General features: G+C 41.5%; 1 protein-coding gene, 1 non-coding gene and 1 pseudogene across 5 annotated transcripts in view; all 3 read right to left on the reverse strand.

The window, feature by feature from the left end:
• Positions 1-3,081: 3,081 nt before the first annotated feature.
• On the reverse strand, positions 3,082-3,949 carry LOC138017700 (uncharacterized; annotated as a pseudogene).
• A 9,795-nt stretch (positions 3,950-13,744) lies between these two features.
• Positions 13,745-17,500, reverse strand: part of LOC138017064 (uncharacterized) — a 6,401-nt gene continuing 2,645 nt past the window's right edge. The window contains exons 5-10 of one of the 4 annotated variants that reach the window (XM_068864270.1): positions 17,167-17,283; positions 16,453-16,542; positions 16,219-16,296; positions 15,897-16,003; positions 15,087-15,161; positions 13,745-14,196 (exon numbers count right to left, since the gene is read on the reverse strand). In XM_068864270.1, the coding sequence (XP_068720371.1) occupies positions 15,136-15,161; positions 15,897-16,003; positions 16,219-16,296; positions 16,453-16,542; positions 17,167-17,283 (418 nt within the window). In that variant the 3' untranslated portion in view covers positions 13,745-14,196; positions 15,087-15,135. Of the gene's footprint in view, positions 14,197-15,086; positions 15,162-15,721; positions 15,816-15,896; positions 16,004-16,218; positions 16,297-16,452; positions 16,543-17,166; positions 17,284-17,500 lie in introns of those variants that run through there. The other 3 variants (XM_068864272.1, XM_068864271.1, XM_068864273.1) reach the window with 3 other exon arrangements.
• Positions 16,791-16,863, reverse strand: Trnaa-ggc (transfer RNA alanine (anticodon GGC)). The gene has a single exon. It is a non-coding gene; the product is annotated as a tRNA-Ala (tRNA).

A 17,500-nucleotide genomic window follows, 5' to 3' on the forward strand; every position in this document is an offset into this window, starting at 1 on the left:
AAACTCTTTTATAAATCCATTGTTATATTCGTTAAAAATGCCAGAGTTCAAAAGATCTCTGTTTTTATTATTGCGTTGTAGATCTCGCTCGGAGCCAGTTAAGGTTTTTCCTCTTAAGAATTGAAAGTTGTGAGATTTCACTCAGTTAACTGATGAATATGTGTTTACCAAGCATATAAAAACTGAGGGTTTTAATTTTTCGTCCGACTTCTCTCTTTGTGTTTAATTGAAAACACTTTATTTAAGTTAAGATAAAGGAATATGTGTAAAAATGCATGAATGCTAGATTGATCTAATCAAATATATTAAAGTTTGTAAGTAATTGTTTGCTCCTTTTTTTTTGGCTCGATAGTCACGTTTGCGATAAAGTACTAACTTTCTATGCTACTTTCTACACTCAATTTTGACATAGATAAAGTTGATATATGTATTTATTTGTGTCACAGTGTCACATAGTTTGGAGAGCTGCATGACGCGAACAAAAACAGGCGCGCGAGAAATGGACTCAAAAAATAGCTGAGCGCGCCTTTGACGTCGTCAAACTTAAGACCCCTGGGAAGGGGCAGCTGGGAAGTTTAACCAGGGACTACCAGGATCAAATTCAACGAGTGGTCAGAACGGGTCGTGAACCCGGGATCTCCGGATCTCAAGGCAAGCGCTCTAACCACAGGACCACAAATAGCTATGAGGGCAAGCTGCTGGAATCTAAGAGCTTGAGATTGAATGCGCACTCAGATGGATTAAACAAACTCTTTTGGAGCCTAACACTGGACGAAAAAATGGATTTACTGGAGTTTGCGAATTGAGCAGATATATGGCAAATTTAGGGCTCTAAATTTGCTTTAACTTTGGTTTGACCGGTAAAGCCTGCGCAAACTTGAATGTTTGTTTTGTAGGAATTTGTGTGCAAATGTTAAGGAAATGTAATTATGTACATGTGCAGGTGTATGCGAGCCTGTTCAAAAAAATCCAATTGTCTTGTCGGGTATTCTATGGTAAAGTACTCAATGCATTACTAGCATTTCTCATGGAAGATTATACAGCTACTATACATGTACATGTTGAGAGCTGGCTATCTAAATATACTGTACCAACCATTTACGTGATAGAGTTGATATTGTCAATATTTTCAATTTCTCCCCATAAAACCTCAAATTTTATTTGATAAGTACTTAGTCTACATGTAGACTAGACACATCCTGGAGAATTTTTATCAAAACTTTTGTTTTAATGAGCAGTTTTCTGTATGATTGCTCCACTGCTTTAATTGGATATCACAACATCATGCTTTTAGTGCCTTGTGGCCAGGAACCCAAGAAAAAAGAGCAAATTATAGATGAAATACAAAAGTTGTTTTGAGTTGTAGCCAACAAACATTAATTCCAATTTAAAATCATGAGAAACTAAATCTCAGTAACTATTATTGATTTTATTACATGCACAAAATGGTCAATTTGGAAAGGTGGACACTTGTGGGAGGTTGTCACAGGCTTCCAGTTTGCAATTCCTTTAGCTTCATTATTCAGTTTCACTTACACCGGAGGATTGCTTATGAGTGGCAAAGTGGTGTGTTACATAATTCATTGAAATGTACATGTAGCTTATGCATTGATTGATTGATTGATTGATTGACTGGTGTGAATATTTTCCAGGGCCTACCTCAACCACAAGATGAAGTGCTGAATGGAGTTTCATTAGGTGCAAGAAACAGACAGTCCACTGATTGCAAATTGTGATGCAATTGTAAATTAATGTCTTTATGTCAATACTTGGGTAGAGTAGTGTCATTGTTACTCTGGATACACTGTATGAAATTAATCTTTTGACATGAACTGGGGTCAGGTGAATTGTTTTAGGCATCCGATAATTATGGCAGAGTCGAATGTTCAGGGCAACAATTAGTGAATACCTGTGCTAATATAGGAATCGTTTCTCAATAATTTTTGACTAAAATCAAGAAAGGTTTCACAATCCTTTAAGTCTAAGAAAATTGTCAGTGATCTTTCAATACTCAATACATCAAACATAAGCAGTAACATGAGTTTAAGTGATATTTTTCTAATAGACGTATCTGCATGTGGCATCAATGATTGAAAGATGGGTGTACCACTCAATTCCATGCACTTAATTTGTTATAGTATACAAACCTGTAGTATTTTCCATCTGAACTGGCGGGTGTCACGCCTCATACGGTTCGATGTAACTTGGAAAGTAGTTCTAACCATGCAGTTTATTTGTCATAGTATACTAATTTGTAGTAATTTCCATCTGAACTGGCGGGTGGCGCGCCTCATACAGTTCGATGTAATTTGTAAAGTAGGTTTAACCATGCAGTTAATTTGTCATAGTATACTAATTTGTAGTATTTTCCATCTGAACTGGCGGGTGGCGCACCTCATACAGTTCCTTGTAACTTTTAAAGTAGGTCTAACGATGCAGTTAATTTGTCATAGTATACTAATTTGTAGTATTTTCCATCTGAACTGGTGGGTGGCGCACCTCATACAGTTCGATGTCATTTTTAAAGTAGGTCTAACCATGTAGTTAATTTCTCATAGTATACTAATTTGTAGTATTTTCCATCTGAACTGGCGGGTGGCGCGCCTCATACAGTTCGATGTAATTTGTAAAGTAGGTCTAACCATGCAGTTAATTTGTCATAGTATACTAATTTGTAGTATTTTCCATCTGAACTGGCGGGTGGCACGCCTCATACAGTTCGATGTAATTTTTAAAGTAGGTTAATGTCTCTGTTCCTTATGTTTGTGTGCTAACTACTAGTTATGATCAAACATTGACTCCGTTTGGCGTTAATGGGGGAGCACTGCCTTGCGTTAGGTTAGCCTGTGCGACTTCCGGCGATTGTGTGACAAAGGAACCTCACTTATCTCCCCAGCACTACGAGCTGAATGCAAAACAGCACGTGCTGGATCGGACAAGAGTATCGGTTAGCAGGCGATATTCAAAAGGCAACGCAGCCAACAAGTTTGGGGGAGGTCGCTGCGCAGACCGCCACCGATGCATGCGAGGCAATGCATTCCCCCAAGCCCAAAGACAAAACTGGAAAAATATGACGAGAAACTAGACTGGTGAGAAGCGTCCAGAAACGGCCGCCATCCTGGGAGCGACGGACTCTAACGTAGATTGAGGAGTTCTTATGTACAGTTGGTAACAGTCCGAGGACCAGCGACCTAAGCCAGCAGCTGCGGGAACCGAGGCCGCGCCGATACGAAAGCTATGGCCTTTTAGGCTCCGATAGGGAAAGCCGGCGACCCTTGTACTATCCCGAAGGAGGTAGGACACCACACTACGGGTAAGGTAATGACCTGACTGGAAATAAAATAAATGTCCCGGTTGCTGCCTAGCTAAGAGAAAATATTCTTCCATGGCTACAACGGCGCAAAGGGGTGACAAGGTGCGAGCTACAGTGAGAGAATGCCCTTCCCTAGAAATGTCAGTCTTGGACGATTTTAGGTACACTGTTATGCGCTGTGGGCGTGCCAGGTTAGGATGAAAGGTTATGCAATCGGTAGAGAGATCTAAAGATGGGCGAAATTTGTAAACCCCACTGTATATAAACTCGCTGCAACGGAGAAACGCGAAAAAGGCTAAGTTGAAAGCAGCCCAAATCATAGAAAAGTTCCGGTGTCTAAGCCATGCGTGCAGAATGGGACGAATGGCAAGGAGAATCTGCAGTGTCACTGGCAAGCGACGGATGCGCTGGTTGCCCTGGTGGCGAAGGAGCCCACGCAGGACCTTACGGAGAAGAAGCTTACCCTCAAGGGGATCATTGTACCCGTGCAGCTGTAATATAAAGATTACGAACCGCGGCTAAATAAAGTTTAATCGTGCTATGACCCACTGTTCTAGCAAGGTAAGAGGCAAAGTAAATCAGTGTCCCTTCAGAGGCAGGTAATACATCCCCGTCTGGGGTGAGGAGACGGTTCATCAGGCAAAATTGTAAAAATCGACGTTCCCCAGAGCTGTAGGCCCGATTGGTGGTCGCGGCCAGGCCCCAAGAACCTTAGGACTTCCTCCCTCAGAGGGTCATGAGCGAAGGCAGGATGATACAAGGACTCTGGTCGGCGTGGGGGGCAAGAGACCGGAAGCTCTGCATCTGAAAGCGGGAGAGGGTGTCAGCGATCTTGTTTGAAACCCCAGGGACATGACGGGCACGCACTACAAAATTATGCTGCATAGAGAGAAGCACAAGTTGGCGAACCAAATCCATAATGCTGGGTGTCTTAGTGCGCCCTGAATTTATGATAGCGACCACCGAGAGATTGTCACACCAGAATTGAAGGCGCTTCCCTGTGAGAAAGGGGTGCCACACGGAGCAAGCGACTACAATGGGAAAGAGTTCTTGCCATTCAATACTAATTCCGCATTGTTAACTCAAGCTCAGGTGGGGAGGCCAACGACCTTGAAACCACTTTCCTTGAAAATAGCCCCGAAATCCTATTGAGCCCGCAGCGTCAGTGTAGAGCTCAAGATGCTGCGCCGGGGTGTGAGCAGACTCGAGAAAGAAGGAGCGCCCGTTCCAGTTTGAGATAAAAACTTTCCACATGGCCAGGTCCTTAAAAAATTCCTTATTGAGCCTTATGTGGTGAAAACGACTGGGGACCCCCCCTGGTCAAATTAATCGTCCGCTGTAGAAAGGTCCTGCCCGGCACCACCACTTAGCATGCAAATTGAAGAGTTCCGATTAGTGATTGTAAATCTACGAGGCTCAGGGATCTACGGGTGACATTGAAACTTAGGTAAGGGGGGGATGGGTAGGGTCCCACTACCCGTCCCAGAGCTATCTCCTTGTGGAGGTTAAAAGAGACTACATCAGGGTGCTGCGCCGCAGAAATTAGGTTAGGGGAGACCCGGGATGAACACGGCCCTGAATAGCCAATGCAAGCGACCTCCTTAAGCGTACTAAGTAGATTACTAACGAAGTTGCAATCAGGGTGATGCATTAATTCTAATTCTAAGCGATAAATGTCAATCAGTGAGGATACCAATGACCTCTGATTGCGTCGTTGCTGCTCCACTTTATTTCTTGCCACGCTCACTGGGTTTAGTGGACTTGCTGGCGTTGTTGGGCTGTTGCTGGGGGCAGTCTTGGACAGCGTGGTTGGGGGAATGGCAGCGGCGGCATACATGCGGGTAGCTGCAGTTACGGCGTTGGCAACCGGAAGGCTTGTTGAAATCGAAGCACACGGTTTGGGGTCGCCGCGGTCTCCTGTTGAGGTCAGCAGAAGGGCAGACATCCTCAGCATGGTAGGGGCTCGAGCAAACGTTGCAATGGGGCTTAGCTAGGCCCGCGAAAGTCACCGTCCATAGCTCGAGGTCAACCTTATCGCTCGGCGACGGAATTGCTGGTCGTATGATAACCAGGCCAGACCTTTAAATTTAGTGACCGCTCTGCTAATTATTTGCTGGTACTTTATGAGCTCGAGTGCCCTACTTGGATAGGCAGACACAAGGACTATCATGTAGGCCATATATGCATCCAGCCACTTCTGGAATGTGTCAATGACAGGTTTTTTCTTTCGCACCATGGTGACCGGAGAACCCATGGGGCCTGAGGATGAATCGACCAGGCGCAACTGGATTTCAGGGGTCTGGGACTGATACAAGTTGTCGGGCAAAAGTAACGCAAAATCAATGTACTCACCCCTGAGGATTTTGTCCTCCAAAGACTTGTCTAATGGCCTTGAAAGTCCCAGAGGAGAGGCCATACCAGGAGTGCAACAGTTCTGGTTGGGTGAGGACGGAAGGTGTGCGGCGGACGAAGTTTGAAATGACGACAAAGCTCGACACGGACACAAGATCCTCGATGGCGGAACGTTGATCTGGGCTGAACACGGTGGTGGGATGCAAGCCGAAAGCAACTGGCTCTGGACCGGACTCAATCATCTCCTCGATAGAAGAAAACGAGGCGTTGTCTGAGAGGGCGCTGTCCTCGTCTTTGTCGACCGGGCTGGCTGGACGGGTTTCAGGTTCTCCATCTGTTCAATTCGTTGCGCACTTACTCTTGGGTTGCCCTAACTGGCGTGTTTTGACCGTAGTTGTGCGCCTTTTCTGTGGGTTCGGTGGTGTGGTCGCCTTTCCCGGCAAGGCACGTTTGAGACGGGCGAGAAGCTGGCCTCGGGAGCCCACGATGGGAAGATTGAGAGCTTGGAGACGGAGTTTTAAGACTTCACTTGTCAGCGCAGTGAAATCTTCTCCCCGAGCGGACGGACGGTTCGCGTGCTGGGAACGGCGAGGGCGGTGAGCCATTGTAAAAAACCAAATCGTAACCACACTAATATATTGAGAGCTAACTGCACTGAACAACAGAACATAAGTGATGCTTCCTTTTATAGTTAGACAAATTAATGTCTGCTGGCATAGCCAGTTGGAAGAGCTGTACTGCGAGAGAACTTAGTGTTACACGTGCCAACTCTTAGCCGTGAATAGAGCTTTGAAAAAAGCGCCAATGCCGTGGATTGTACTAGCCTGCTAGAGACAACAAAGCTGCGAAGTTCGAAGCAAAAATACAATAAATCCTCAGTGTTTGCTGACCTTGGCAACTGGACGGCACAAACGCTACATTGAAAACAGAGCCGCCATCAAAGGGTTACAGATAGTATTGTCACGATCCATTAACTACATTTTACTTGCGTGGCAGTAAAATTGCCTTTTAACCATGTAGTTAATTTGTCATAGTATACTAATTTGTAGTATTTTCCATCTGAACTGGCGGGTGGCGCGCCTCATAAAGTTCAATGATGATGATGATGATGATGATAGTATACTAGTTTTAGTATTTTCCATCTGACCTGGCTGGTGGCACTCAGTAGGTGTAATCATGCAGTTAATTTGTTATAGAATTTTAATTAATTTGTAGTATTCTCCATTTGAACTGGCGGATGGCGTGCCTTATATGGTTCGATGTGACTTGTAAAGTAGGTCTAAACATGCAGTTAATTTGATAAAGCATACTGAGAAGTTTATTTTCCAACTGGTTCTGTAGATAAACGTTATTGAATAACTTAGATTCAAGTACAATACTATAGGAACTTGCTTTCAAACAATGCTTAACAAAATTTTTACCACAGTTTGTGGTTGGTGCATCATTAGTGTAAGTTGTTTGATAATAGTATTGGGCGCAGTTCAGATACCAAACCTAATAACTTAAATCAATTACATGAAAATACAATGTAGCATATGAATCAATGTGAAATGGCTGAGTCATTCTCCTAGCTGCTATTTCAACTTTCAGGCAGGTTCGATTTAGATACTGAATTTTTTCTTATATGGAAGTATACTGTGCATATACTTGTGACGTATCATATGGCAGTTATTATGTTGTCCTAAGGTCAGCCTAAGTTTTTATTAATTCCCAATCAAATGTTTGGTATCTGAACTCAGCCTTAACTTCTCCGTTGGCTGTAACATTGCCAAGTTTACTGCCGTAGGGGATATTTTTTTATGCTTTTGGGATTCAAAATGTGCATTCATCCAAATGAATTGTTGTATTAGTATTTGAGGCAAAATGAAACCGCTTCTGCAGGTTACATTTCCAAAGTACTACATCTATTGAAAGGCAAAATAATTTCAACAATTTAAAGAAATGACTAATAATTGACAGAGGCATTTGATATACCTTATATTATCAATGCTCCGAACTAAACAATGTAACTAATTCAAATTAATTTAGGATTTAAATACCTGTACATCATAATTAGGAACTTACTGTCACGCTGTGACGATTCGCGATCCCCTAGGGTAAAACAACGTATTTCACACCCCTTCCCACAAACTCGCAACACAGCATAAATTTTTAGTAAACGCGTACGACTTTAATTATAGATAAAAGTTAACTACAAGTAAAACAGTTATGACAGTTACTATCTCTAAATTAACTAATCTTACTTAGATTTACTTAATGCTAATATATACTTAAACGACAATACAAAATGAACTAAATACTTTCCTTTAATATTTACAGACAATAAGTTCAGTTCTTCGTCAGCCTTCGTGCCTTCTCAAGGTTCTTGTTAGTCCAACCGGCTAATCCTGCAACCATCTACTACCTCTTCCAGCAAACCAACCTTTTCCTCCAAAAACGTCCACTATAAATATATTTGCCACCGCCGACAAAGGAGTTTTGTCAGGGAATTTCGCGGTCGGCTCCCACCAATGACTCTTGGCAGTGTTTCTCTTTTCCACTTTCTTTAAACTTTCACCTTTCCACTTTGGCTTCTCTCCGGCTTTCCTCCTCCTAGCAGTCTTCTGGTCAACTGACCTTTTTCCACCCGCCTTTACAACACGCTACTTACATTTATATCTTTACATAACAATGCACTCCACATCAACACTTATTGACAAACCTATTGTTAAAACACGACCCTAACGAGCCCATAGTTACAAAAGCTGCATCTCCACAATGGAGACTTAAAAGAACAAATAGACTGACAAACTATTCTCTAATGTACTAATTGCGGTAGACCACGATACGAAATTAACGCTAAGTAATTAACACGAGCGGAATAAACTATGAACTAACGAAATAAAGAACTAAAGAAAAAGGAATTTTGTGACACCTCCCCCCCTAACAAGTCTATTTTTTGGGGGAGAGTAACAAAGGAGAAAAAAAAAATAGAATAGTAACAGCCCGATACAAAATTTGAGCCCTAAACTCTGCTAAGGGCGTCCACGTTGCCGTGGGTCTTGCCAATTTTATGCTCGAGCTGCATATCATACTCTTGAAGGGTGAGACTCCAGCGAAGTAATTTTTTGTTCTTGTTACGCACCTGCCCTAACCAAACTAAAGGATTGTGATCTGTTTGTAGCTTAAATTTTTTACCAAACAAATAATATCTGAACAGCTCAACAGCCCAAACAATCCCTAAGCATTCTTTCTCCGTTGTGGACAGCTTTTCCTCTCTTAGCTGGAGCCTTCTACTAGCAAAAGCCACTGGAAGCTCTTCTCCGTCTTTACTTAACTGGCTCAAAATAGCTCCCAAGCCTCTGTTGGACGCGTCTACTTGCAAAGTAGAAGGTTCGTCCCAATGTGGCGGTCGTGAGACTGGGGGTTTTTGCTCGTGTGTCTGTAGCCACTCAATTCTAGTTGGTCCCTTACCTCGTGTTAGATCTGTTAGAGTAGCGGCCCTCTGAGAGAAATTGGGAATGAACTTGCGGTAGTAGCCGACAAGTCCAAGGAATGATCTAATCTGTCATTTGGTTTCAGGTCTAGGGAACTCTTTTATCGACTTAACCAAAGCCAAACGTGGTTCAATCTTGTCTCTTCCAACACGATGACCCACAAAATCTATATTTTCCATAGCAATTTTACATTTAGAAGGGCGCGCGCATAGGCTGCACTCTTGCAATCGTTGCAGAACCTGGCCAAGTTCCACTAAATGTTGTGAAAAGGAAGTGTGTGTGTCTACTTCAAGATCATCAATGTAGGCTCCTGCAAAATTAAACCCTTTTAAAACGACATCTGACATCATTCGTTGGAAAGTGGCCCCGGCAGTCTTCATCTCAAAAGGCATGACCAGAAATTCATATAATCCTTTTTTCGATTGTCGATTTATCTAGAGGAATCTGCCAGTATCCCTTAGTGAGGTCAAGGGTGGTGATGCACGTTGCCAAGGCTATTTTCTCAATCATGCGGTCCGTAGATGGGACCGGATAGGCATCCATTTTAGTAATACTGTTAAGTTTTCTATAATCGACGCAAAGTCGTATGGTACCATCAGGTTTGGGGACGACAACGACCGGGAAGGCCCAGGGGCTGGCTGAGGGGCGAATGATACCCATTTTTAACATGTTTTCTATTTCGTTGTTTACGACTTCTTCAAGTTTCTGAGGTACCTTATAGGGAGAACAACGTATTGGTGCAGAGTCGCCCGTGTCAATCCGATGTGTCGCTACGCTAGTGACACTGGGGTTACCAGAAAAGACATCTGCGTATTTTCGTAAAAGGTCCTTCACCTGATCTTTCTGGTCCTTGGTTAAAGCATCCGAAATGATAACATCCTCCCAAGTTTCATTTCTGCAAAATGGGGATATGCATTTTTCATGTGGTAAAGAGGTTTCGAAAGATTCTGACATTATGTAGGAAGCCGTCTCGTCCCTACTCTGCCATTTACTTAATAGATTAATGTGATAGACTCGGTGTTGTTTGTGGGACTTACCGGTGTCGATCTCATAGTGCAAACCATCATTGAAAACCTTCGTCACTTTAAATGGGCCCTGCCAATGCACTTCCAACTTAATCCCTGTAGTAAGAAGCAGAACCAATGCCTTGTCACCGACTTTTAAACTACGTGTGGAACTATGAACGTCATGCAATCGTTTCTGAGTACCTTGCACTCTCTTCATACGATCTTGTACCAGACGCTGCATCATTGCCATTCTCCTGCGAATTTCAAGAACATGACTCACAAGGTTCCTGCCAGATTTAATTTCCTTCCCAAGCCACGACTCCTTGATTACTGAGAGGGGACCTCTTACTGTACGTCCAAAAAGCAACTCGAAAGGGGAGTACCCTGTGGATTCACCTGGAACGTCCCTATATGCAAACAGCAAATAAGGAAGGAGCTTATCCCAGCTTTGTACCCGCTCTTGCGCAAATTTCTTTAACATCGCCTTGAGCGTGCCATTAAATCTCTCAACCAAACCGTTTCCTTCAGGGTGATAAACCGATTTTTTGATCTTTGTAATGCCTAATTGCTTAGATAGTTGTGTCATAAGACGGCCCACAAAATTGGATCCCTGGTCAGATACTAACTCTTGGAGAATTCTTATTCTACAGAAATATTGGACAAGTGCATCCGCGACGGTTTTGGAACTAACATTCCTCAAGGGAATGGCCTCAGGATAACAAGTAGCATAGTCTACAATTGTAAGAATATATTTATAGCCAGTGCTGGACCGTGGCAATTCTCCTACAATGTCGATTGCAATCTTTCTGAAAGGTTCGGTCACGAACGCTACGGGGTTCGAGGGGTCCTATTTGACTTCAACTTCCTGGCCACTAACTGACATTGTGGGCAGGTGGCACAGTATTTACGAATGTCGAAGGCGAGACCAGGCCAATAAAAATGGGTCCCTATGCGACTTAACGTTTTTGAGGTGCCCAAGTGTCCTGAAAGGGGTATAGTATGACCAATACGGAGAATTTCGTTTCTGTAAGATTCAGGGATTACAGTTCGATCAACAAACCTGACTCCATTGTGTACGCTTTTGTTGAACCTGCGGTGCATGAGTCACCCTCCCTTGAGAAAGAAACCGTCCGTTTCCATGGGTTCCCTGTAAGTAGCTCCATTACGCGCTTTTAAGAGGGTCACATCTGAATTCTGGTCTTTTATTAACTGTTTTTTATTTCTATCGAGAATATTGAGGGGTAAATGATCCGCACGTGTATCCCCATCTGAGTCACTATCCGAGAGCTCAACCGAGTTCTCACACGCTTCCTCACCTATGTCTTTGTCCCCGAAAAGTATTCGCAAGTCGCCTTCATTAAGACCATTATTTTTAGACTCCCTTTTCGACAGATTTTTAAATGCGAGTGCATTTTCGCGGTCAACCAAACTATCGGCTCTCTGCTGGGCCTCTTCAAGCGCCTTTTGTCGCCTCGTTAGCACAAAGGCTTCAACACCTTTGGAGCTGTCCACCGAAACATTGTTCTCCCACAGTAAGAACATCGTCTCTAGAAAGTGTTTGCCCGAAAGACGATCTGCCGAGCAGGCAATCAACGGGTAGTTTACTCAAAACTCCCACTAATTCTAGATGTTCACCCTGATCGCTTTCAGACTGAACCCAAGCTAAAGGGACTATGAGGCGTTCTCCAGATGCAGTTAGGACTGTAATCTCGTCTCCTGTAAAGGAATCTTTGTCAACCATAAATCTTTCATGTACTAGGGTCCTCGTACAACCAGAGTCTACGACCATCTCAGGTATCCCACTTATCTTGCCTCTAACGTTACGAGCGAGGTCTGTCTGATGCCCAAATACGGGCTCTAGGTCGTTGGAAATCAAACGCTTTCCAACGTTGTATAAGGGTACCAAGCCCTGTTGCCTAAGGGTCTAGGATTAAGTTTCACTGCTTCACTGGGTTCCTTCAGGGTTCTCGGGTTAGCATAGGCAAGTTACATAGTGTTTTAACTCCTAGGGCAGCAGGGTGGGTTAAGTTAGCATGGGCAGCTGTCCCACCTTGTTGCCCCTTATGTGCAGTATTTGGCCTAGTGGGCAATACCTATTGTTTGTTTACTTTGGTATAATGCCTATCTGAGGAGGCATGGTGGTTTCAGTTAGCATGGGCGACTGTCCTGCCATGTTGATCCTTGGAGGTAGGGCTGTATTATTAAGCCTGGTTTGTTTGTTTAACTGAATCTTTATTGTTATCATGATGAGTGCAGTTAGCATGGGCAGCTGCCTCTCCAGGCAGATTGAGTAGTGTTTATTTCTGATAGGTTAAGTTAGCATAGGCGACGGTCCCGTTAACCAGGTGGCTTCCATTGGCATGGGCGGTGGTTGCCATACTAGTTTCTCTTCAGCATTATGTGCATTTTTCTGTGGTGCCATCTTTCCTCAATTTTTTTTTTTACCTTTGATTTTTAGATTTTATGGTATCAATTTTGTTGTGCTGCTCTTGCCTGGGATGGGGCAGCATATGTGACCATATGCTTTTGGCGTTTTTAGTGCCCACACCTTTACTGGGCCAAACTCCTTATGAAAGATTGTTAAGGAAATTTGATGTTTGAATAAAAGCGGCTATGAGCCTTTGCCCATAGCCATGTTAGCCCAATAATTTGATGTGTTTTATAGTTGCCCAGTAAACAGAGCTCAGGCAAAGCAGCACTGGGGTGTGTCCCTTCGGCATGGAGGAAAAGGGGCAAAAATGATATTGTTATCACATTTGCTACAGTGAGCAAAAACATAATTTTATTTTTTGATCACAGGGCTACCCGAGCAAATAGTCAAATTTCCTATCGTAAACAAGCATGAAAACCTGGTTCTTTGACTGCATTTGGTATGCAAAGCAATTATGTGAAGAAAGTCGTATTTTGGTTACATTTAATATCCCTAGCAAATTTCTACAAAAATACATCCTTGAACACATTTCCTTTCCTGAGCAAAACCCTGCAAAACTACACGTTTGGCCACATTTGCTATTCTTAGCAATCTCTGCAAAAATTCATATTTGAACACATTTGCTGCTCCGAGCAAACGGGTACAAAAACTAATATTTGCTCGCTTTTACTCACCTTGTAAAAAGGTGCAATGATGAAAGTTTGATCAAATTTACAACTTCAGGAAAAGTACTTGCAAAATTTTAGTTTTAACATCATGTTTACTACCCCTCCAAATGTCACAAAAAATACCATGTTATCCGTACTTTTACTCACAACAGCAAATTTAAAACAAATGTGGCATTTACGAGCGTTGCCATGGGTGGAAAAACTGTGGCAAATGTGATCTTTGCTTTTCAGCAAATCTAAGCAAACGTGCACAAACGTAGCATTTGCCATGCATTTGCTCCACATTTGCTATATGTGAAAATCCGTTTTTGCATCCAGTGTAACTCAAGCCTAGAGAAAAATTAGGGTCAGGTTAAGATTAGTTTTGGTTGTTGTACATAGATATTAAATATTAAACCGAGTTCAATAACTGTTTTATCATTCGATCACCGACTTTGTTTTCAATTTTTTGATGGAAGCGGTAAGCGCGCGCTGCTGGCAGAAATCAATTGGTTTCCTTCTCAGTTAAATAATTTATTTCACACAAGTGCGACCACAAGAGCGTGGTTACTATTGGGCATGAGCAGACTATTTATTTGCAGCAAAAACGGATTTAGACGGTATTACGCATGAGCAGACCATTATTGGCAGTTATTTGCAGGTCACGTGGTGGGCTCCCAGCCAATGAAAATGGGGGGGGGGGGGAGGGGGCAAATCTATCGAATGATAAAGCCTCTTGTTTAATGCGTTCACCACTGTTATGGTATGGAAAATAATAGATTTCAACTTAATCATTCTTTCCATGTGTCATAGTAACTGAACATAAGATGACAATACGAGTAGTTGTAAAATCTCAAATTCTAGCTCCTGTAACTAAAAGGATGTCTGTGACTCTTTGTCTCAAATGAAATGCTGAAGCTTGGTTATACCACTGGAGAATATTGCCCGAAAGAAGCTCACTTACTGGAAACTAAAAGAGAGAAAAACAAGCAAAGAATCATTGTCTTGCTCAGCTGAGATGGAAATTAATAATAACAATAATAATGACTTTATTAACATGTCAAATGAAGTCTAGCAGGGGAGAATATCCTTTGCTAATAGGGGACACCTAACTGAAATCGCTAACTAATAGAAACAATACGTTACCATGTCTCTGAGAATACAAATACTATTAAAACTATAACGAAGTCGCGAGTTACGTAAGTAACACCCACTGCATCCTTCTGTGATGTTACTTAGATCACGTCCACGTATCATTGTCTTAAAATGGCTGAGAGTGGCAATCGATCTGTCTTTACTTCATAGCTTGCTCCAGAGTCTAGGGCCTAAATATCTTATCGAATGTTTTCCGTACTTGACAGTGCTAAAACTAGGTAGATAGAAATCCCTTTGACGTAAATAATAGGAATGACTGTTAGTCATGAACAAATTACAAATTGTCCGCGAGCACAAACTAAATTTTACTTTATACATTAAACATATATCCTATGAAGTAAGGATGGTAGCTTGGCTTTTTTCGCACCTATTAGTAGGTAGACATCTTGTTCTTAAAAACTGCACGCAATCCCCGCTCCTGCACTCTCTCCAGTCTACGAGTGCCAAATTTAAATGGTAATACTTTAAGTGAGGGAGGATGGCTACCTTATAAAGTTGCAATTTGGCCTCAGTTGGTATGAGATTCCTTAACCTGATAATCACCCCTATTCGCTGACTGGCTTTAATGCAAACATCACTCACATGCTTATTAAAACTGAGTTCACTATCAATAGTTACACCTGGGAGTTTTAAACTGTCTGATTCTATTATATCCTTTCCATTAACGTTATAATGGTTTTAAAATGTTTATAACCTTATCCTAACCTTTCGCCTTGAGAATTCTTCAAAGAACAGCATAACAAATACTCCGCAATCATACCCGTTTTCTTGCTGAGGTACCTATAAGGGTTCAAGAATGCTCTTATCTATCCATTTGTCTTTTAAAATATTACCATCATTACTACAGTGGTCCCTAGACAGGATTTTAATATAATGGATATCAACATGTTTTAATTTTATTGCAACAAAACGCAATAAGGCAAAAGATAATTCAGCCAAGGTCTCTCCTTGGGATGAAATTAATGTTTCCCACACCTCTGAAATTTCAGTCTGACAGTGTTTATTGGGTTGCTTTAACTGATTTGAGTAGAAAGGAATTATTCTTTTTAGAACTACCAATACGTTTTATATATTAATTTAATGCACCAGATATCTATAGTTGGATTATATTCTGCTAATAAAATTAATTCCAAATTCTTCGCAGTAAATGACAAAAGGACATGCTGTATAACCAAACATTCACCACCATAGTAATACTATCCAATTTTTCAATACTTCAGTGAGCGTCAGTACATGATAGTGTTTGCCATCTATATTTAGATACTTAAGCATTAATTATGGCGCTAAAAAATGCAACTTCAAGTGACAATCCTTAAGAAGAAGGCGAGAGATTGAAACACCTTGGGATAGAGGACAGGCATAGTCTTGGAAGTAAAGTGTGGAGTGGGACTTGGACATTCATTCATTTTAGCCGTCCACTCACGTTCTATAAAACTAAAAACAAACAAATGATACAGGGTGCTGTACTGCAGGAGGTGTCTGGTGTTAAAAAAAGGAAGAAAGTATAGTGCATACCTTCTGATAAGGTTTGCGTCCTGTTCTCGTGAGGAGGGAGAACAACTTGCGTAAAGTTCTTTCTATCTGAGCCATAAACAATGGAGTCAATCATCAGAATTGGAACTCTAAAAAGAAGATTCCACTGTAATATTAATTTTCTCGTCAGTTGGTGTCTTTTTCCAGCAAGAATTAGTCAAAATCCTCAACTTCACCATTCAACAAAGTTATTACTACAACACGAAGCCCTCGATGCATTTTAGATCAAACATCATTAGATGACTTAAGCATACATTTTCTATTTTTAGAAAGGCTTAAAGGCAATGTTTCTGCTAAAGCTTACACAGTATAGCCATCACCCTTTCTTCTTCTGCTTGTGACCGTTGGAAGATTATATATCAGAGATAGGAACCAATGCCCACTGAAAACAAAATAAACAGCGGCACTATTTATATTGACAATGGTGTTTGCAGAGAAAAATAGTTAATAAAATCATTATTGCAGCATAATACCAAAAAAAACACAGAGATAGAAATAAAAGAAGCGATAACGATAATTATCATGAACTTTTTAATACCTTCTACATACTGGAATGAAAATAAACTTCTTTTTGAAAATATCCACTTTCCTTGTAAACTTGGATGCCTCGACATATCTTGCATCAGGACTTTGACAGATGCACAGAAAGACAAATAATTATTAAAGACCATCAGCATGTAGGAGAAACATGTAATAATAACTATTGTCTTAATTAAAGTACTTTGCAGAAAACCAACCACATAAGGTACATAAAGTGTATATCATTAAGATGAGCCAGCTTACCAACAATACAAAAGCGAAATGAAGAAACAATCCTCGCACTTGCTGGACAATTTAAGTAATTGTCTCTGTCATTCAACCTGTAAAATTTTCACGTGACTTAAGCGGGATTCGAACCCACGAACTCTGCGATGCCGGTGCAATGCTCTACCAATTGAGCTATGAAGCCACACAGTTGAGAGCAGGTCAATTTGTTTCCCGTGAAATGAATGAATGAAAGAAGTGTTTTGTGATGTGCGGTGTTAGAAATCAAACGAAGAAACAATCCTCGCACTTGCTGAACAATTTAAGTAATTGCCTCATTGAACCTGAAAATTTGTCAGGTTCAATGAGACAATTACTTAAATCGTCCAGCAAGTGCGAGGATCGTTTCTTCATTTGATTTCTAACACCGCACATTACAAAACACTTCTTTCACAGCTTTAAGTGTTTAAATCTAAGTGCAAAGAAGACAATAACTACATGTAGTTACCCTGGCAAGACAAAGGTTTCTCCAAACTGAACTCTAGTTGACAGCTTAGTGTAAAAAAAGGAGCTAAACAAATGAATGCTGTCAAGCAAATCCTGGTCCAATGATTGGGATATGTACCTATTAAAAACAGAAAGATGATTAAATTTGGAGAGCAATTTTCCACTGCCATTAACCATTTGATTAGCACAACAATCCCAAATGGTGAATTTTAAAGAGGATGAAGTACATGTATGAGTTCTTTGCTTCATTAACCCCTTTAAACATAGGGCAAATTTTTAGCCAAAAAATTGAAGGAAAAGAATAATAATAAATTACATGTATTTGCGATGTTAAT

This window comes from Montipora capricornis, chromosome 9 (genome assembly GCF_036669925.1).
Source record: "Montipora capricornis isolate CH-2021 chromosome 9, ASM3666992v2, whole genome shotgun sequence".
In the NCBI taxonomy this organism is placed as follows: Eukaryota; Metazoa; Cnidaria; class Anthozoa; order Scleractinia; family Acroporidae; genus Montipora; species Montipora capricornis.